This window comes from Chrysochloris asiatica, unplaced genomic scaffold, assembly GCF_000296735.1.
Source record: "Chrysochloris asiatica unplaced genomic scaffold, ChrAsi1.0 scaffold00003, whole genome shotgun sequence".
NCBI classification, from domain to species: Eukaryota; Metazoa; Chordata; class Mammalia; order Afrosoricida; family Chrysochloridae; genus Chrysochloris; species Chrysochloris asiatica.
In genome coordinates, this window is record NW_006408521.1 from 22,739,221 (window position 1) to 22,744,532 (window position 5,312).

The following is a 5,312-nucleotide window of genomic DNA, read 5'->3' on the forward strand; positions in this document are numbered from 1 at the left end:
TGCCAGAAGAGATCCTTAAGGAGCCTCCTCCTGAGACAAACTCAGTAGATGGAAGAGAGAGTACTGTGACTATTAAACAGAAAGATTTCTCTGAACTTCCAACCACTAATTCCGGTTGTTCAATAGATAGTTCCACTCTGGGATACCTCACTGCATCTAATTCTTCCTCATTAAACTTCCACCACATCTCGCAAAATGTGGAGGGGCAAACCACTGGACAAGAGCAAGACACAAATGCAAAAGGCTGTGAGGATGATAAAGACGGTATGCAGAGCTCAACATTAGTAGAAAGTCTAATTGCAGTAAAAGTGGCAGCTGAGAACAGTGAGGAGGGCAACAGCTGTATTGTTTCTCAAAGAAATTCAATCAAAGTTTTATCAGAAGAAGCTTGGGACTCAGGGTTTGTGGGGAACTTGCCTAGAACTGCTGACAAAGAGAATGCTTTACAATGTAGTTCGAAAACACCTCTGCGCCAGGATATGGAGGTAAATGAACAAGATGCGAGGCCAAAGCAAGAGAACCATCTTCACTCACTAGGAAGAAATAAAGTGGGTTACCATTTATATCCCAGTGATAAGGGCCAGTATGATCATTCCAAAGATGGTTGGTTAACCCCCAGCCCTATGCCAGCTGTACACAAAGCATCTAATGGACACTCACGAACCAAGACAATGTCAGCCTCCATCAAGACTGCTAGGAAAAGTAAAAGGGCATCAGGGTTGAGGATAAATGACTATGATAACCAATGTGATGTCGTTTATATCAGTCAACCAATAACAGAATGCCACTTTGAGAATCAAAGATCCATAGTATCATCTCGGAAAACAGCCAGAAAGAGTACTAGAGGATACTTTTTCAATGGTGATTGTTGTGAGCTGCCAACTGTTCGCACACTGGCTAGAAACTTACACTCCCAGGAAAAAGAAAGCTGCCCAACACTGGTGTCAGAGGCAGTAGTTACTTCCAAGGAAACCCTTACAATTTCAGCCCCTAAACTTACAACCGATGTGCAACTTCCTAGAGAAGACAGCCCTGAAGAACCTAGTGAGGAAATCACCTCCCTCAAGGAAGGAGGCAGAAATATTTCATCTGAAAATGAATCTCAAGAGCCTGAAATGGATGACCTGAGTCAGAACAGTTCTCCCAGGTCTAAGGAAATGGCAGCCTCCAGCCCTTCACACCTCACTGAAAAGAGCATGTCAAAAGAAAGCTCCACAGTTTCAGCTCTGACAACAAGCAGGCTATCTTCCCAGGAACAAGACCAACAACCAGTTAAACTGATGGATGCGGAGGAGATGAGTGCTCCCCAAAGCTATAACCTGATTTCTTCTACTGAGAGCTTTTTTGAGGGAAGCAATGAAGATGTTCTTTCTTCTAAAATAGTCAGTGAAGAGGAAAATCCTCTGTGTTCCAAAAAGCAAAGTGTCCCAGTGGACTTGGAGCTTCCTGTGAGTCTGGGAAAGACTGAGGACAGTGAAAGGATCAGTTCTGAGGCAGAGATAAATGTCAGTCCCGAGACCCAGACCAGCATCAGTCCCGAGACCCAGAGAAGCGTCAGTCCCGAGACCCAGAGAAGCGTCAGTCCCGAGACCCGGACTAGCGTCAGTCCCGAGACCCAGACAACTGTCAGTCATGGGGTCGAGACAAGCATCAGTCCTGAAACCCAGACAAGTGTCAGTCCTGAGGCTGAGACCAGGGTCTTTCCTACAGTCGAGACAAGTGTCAGTCCTGAGATCCAGAGAAGTGTCAGTCCTAGGGTCGAGACAAGCTTCAATCCTGAGGCTCAAAAAAATGCCAATCCTGAGGCCACGGCAAGCATCAGTCCTGGGGTTCAGACAGACATCACTCTTGGGGACCAGACAGACATCACTCCTGAAGCCCAGACATGTGTCAGTCCTGAGTCCCAAACAAGCATCCCTCCTGAAGGCCAGACAAACATCAGTCTGGGAGTCCAGACAAGGGTCAGTCCTGAGGCCCAGACAAGCATCAGTCCTGGCGGCGAGACAAGGGACAGTCTTGGGGTTGAGACAAGTGTCAGTGCTGAGGCCAAGATTGAAGACACTCAGGAGCTCAATACTCACCTATGCTTGAAGAAAAAAGTGTTTACTAATGAAAACTCTGGTGAAGTTGTGGAAAGTGAGGCGGCAGGTGACACAGGAAAGTTAGAAGGAGAAGGGAGTGATGTCAGATATCCTTCAGAAAAAGATGTGTGTGATCAAAACACTGACTCTCCTGAAGAGAATTTGGACAAGAAGAAAAAAGGTAAAAAATTCCCTGAGGCATCTGATAGGTGCCTAAGAAGTCAGCTCTCAGACTCTTCTCCTGCTGATAGGTGTGTAAGAAATCAAATTTTAGATTCTTTATCTGTTTGTTCTGAGATCAAAGTTTCTAAAAATATTACAAAGCGTTCCAAAAAAGAGGGATACCCTAGTGGGACAGCATCTGATGACTTGCTGACAGGCAATATCCATACAAAAGCTCTGGGGGACACTGAAAACCCAAATGTCTATGAAAATTCTTATGAGAAAGATGCTGAGCAGGAGAGTGATGGAGTTGGGATCATCACCAGGCAGACTTTCAAAAACATGTTGGCAAAAGAAATCAAGTTAGAAAAAGGAGAGATACTCCCTAACAGTGATCCTGTCAACACAATTGGCCAGCCCCTGCCTGAAGAGAAACTAGAAATAGGTTTTCAGTCTAAGTTAACTATGAAAAATGCTCAATCCTCCTTTGAAAGTATTTCTTGTAAGAGGGAACTAGAGCAATCAAGAGAAAAGCCAGGGCATACTCCTATCCAAGACGTGGAGGAAGTTTATAACTGTGAGGTAGACAGTGAAAACCTCCAGCATGATGTACCATCTAGCTCACTTGGCTTGTCATGTAGTGGTGATGCTGCTGGACCACCACAGCTGATATCAAGGCCTAAGAGGTTGACCTCTTCAACCTACAACCTAAGACATGCTCATTCTCTGGACTCCTTGGATACTACAAAAGTGACTTCAGAAAAGGAAGCTGTACTAGTAAACCCAGTGCCAAAGGAAATTGAAGCTTCACAGAGTGGAGAACCCATAGAAGAGGATGATATGGAAGCAGTCGTAGACGACCAACCAAAATTTGTGGAATGGTGTGCTGAGGAGGAGAACCAGGAGCTTATTGCCAACTTCAATGCCCAGTACATGAAAGTGCAGAAGGGTTGGATCCAATTGGAGAAAGAAGCGCAACCAACACCAAGAGCAAAGAACAAGTCAGACAAACTAAAGGAGATTTGGAAAAGCAAGAAAAGGTCACGGAAATGCAGGGGCTCATTGGAAGTTCAAAAGTTTTCTCCTGTTCAGACACTATTTATGAGCAACTTTAAATTATCTAATGTTTGCAAATGGTTCTTAGAGACAACTGAAACCCGATCTCTGGTCATTGTCAAGAAGCTCAATACTCGCCTTCCAGGAGACACCCCTCCTGTTAAGCATCCTCTTCAGAAATACTCTCCTTCCAGCCCATATCCAAGTTCACTGCAGGCTGAACGCTTGAAAAAACACTTAAAGAAATTCCCTGGAGCAACTCCTGTTAGGAATAATTGGAAAACACAGAAGCTGTGGGCTAAATTTCGAGAGAATCCAGATCAAGTGGAGCCAGAGGAAGGCAGTGATGTCAGCCTCTGCCCTAACTCGGAAGGTAGCATAGAGGAAGTCAAGGAAGAGAGAAATAACCACCCTCCCACAAACTCGCCTACTCCAGCCAGTACCCGAATCCTTAGAAAGTATTCCAACATCCGAGGAAAGCTCAAGGCCCAACGGCGTCTGATCCAAAATGAGAAACCAGAAAGCCCACTTGGTGTAGCTGGGGAGAGTAGACAGAATCGTAAGAGTGTGTGCATCAACCCTATGTTGTCTCCCAAGCTTGCCCTTCAGGTCGATGCAGATGGGTTTCCCATCAAGCCCAGGAATGCTGAGGGAGGGAAGGGGAGGAAAGGGAAGCAGTTCTGTGGAAGCTTGCCCACAGTAGAAGTCCAGAACAAGAGAAAGAGAGCAGAAGGAAGCACTCAGGACAAATCTCTTCCCTCTGGTAAGGAAAAGGGACCCACAACAAAAGCTAACAAAGACAAACATATTGATGGATCCACCAAAACCCCTGCTGCCAAGAAACCAGCTACAAAAGACAAAATCAGCCAGGTGCCCAAAAAGATCTCTTTGAAAGAAAATAAAGTGAAGATCCCTAAAAAGTCTGCTGGGAAGGGCTGCCCTCCCTCCAAGAAAGAAAAAGAGAATACCCATAAGAGACCTGCTCAGCCCACTGTTTCAGAAACATTGACTAAACCTGCAAAGCAAAAAGGGACTGGAGAATCTTGTTCAAAGCCACAGAAATCCACGAATAGGAAGCAGAGCAGTGGGAAGAATCGGGCCAGATCCTTGACGAAAAGCCCAGAGAATAGTGCTGCCCAGAGAAAGCGAAAGCTGAAGGCAAAGCTGGACTCATTCCACAGCAAACGGAGACGACTGGAAGCTAAATGATTGGTGGCCTGGCAGCCAAGAGGAAAACTGTTGGTAGAAGTAACCCTTTATTTTGCATTAACGAGATCTGCTTTTATAAGCTTACCAAGCCTTTCAAATCTGCAGCTAATGGACAACACCATTTTTTGAGGTGTTTGAAGTGTCCGAAAATACGTCTCAGATGGAGAAGGGAACTTACAGAGTCTTCCTGAGGCTGAGTAAGGGAAGTTATATATTAGATTCTGGTTGTTCCTTGGGTTTTAAACTTGGAACCAAGCAGTTTTTGTTTTTAAAAGTACAGTGCCTTATTTATCCTTTTTGTTTTTAAATTTACAAAAGCTAAAAAGCTGATCTATGTGATTAAAGGCTTGTATTTTATACTTGATGCACAAGCACTTGTACTGTAGCCGAAAAGACCACCTTCATACACACAAAAGTAGCTTCTCAGCAGCCACCTGGCAACATCTGTAGGTGAATGGTTGCTGCTGTTTGCAAATCCCAGCAGTAAACTTCCCTCTCTACCTTGTTTGTTTGTTTGTTTAAGAAATATTTGAAAGCTAAACCAAATCATTTTATGATATATGGAGAATGCAGAGGGGATGTATGGTTATTATAAAAGGTTAATATTTCTGTTACTCCCTTTTTTGAAAATCATTATTTGTTGGCCATGCCCCTCATCTTTGATCTTTTGTCATTTAAGAACACGTATTCTAAATTATGTGCCCATGGGGGCAACAGGTATGTCACAGGTGTTAATATTTGTTTATGATCTCTAAAAATTGTTTGCATCCCCAAACTGTATTTTGGAGTCTTACCATCTTCTTC

General features: G+C 44.2%; 1 protein-coding gene across 1 annotated transcript; it reads left to right on the plus strand.

Annotated features, from left to right (window-relative positions):
* Positions 1-266: 266 nt before the first annotated feature.
* LOC102832658 (chromosome unknown open reading frame, human C10orf12) lies at positions 267-4,508 on the plus strand. Its single transcript, XM_006831196.1, has 2 exons — positions 267-1,493; positions 2,046-4,508. Exons 1-2 carry the CDS (start codon positions 267-269, stop codon positions 4,506-4,508), a joined length of 3,690 nt encoding a protein of 1,229 aa, XP_006831259.1.
* The last annotated feature ends 804 nt before the right edge of the window (positions 4,509-5,312 follow it).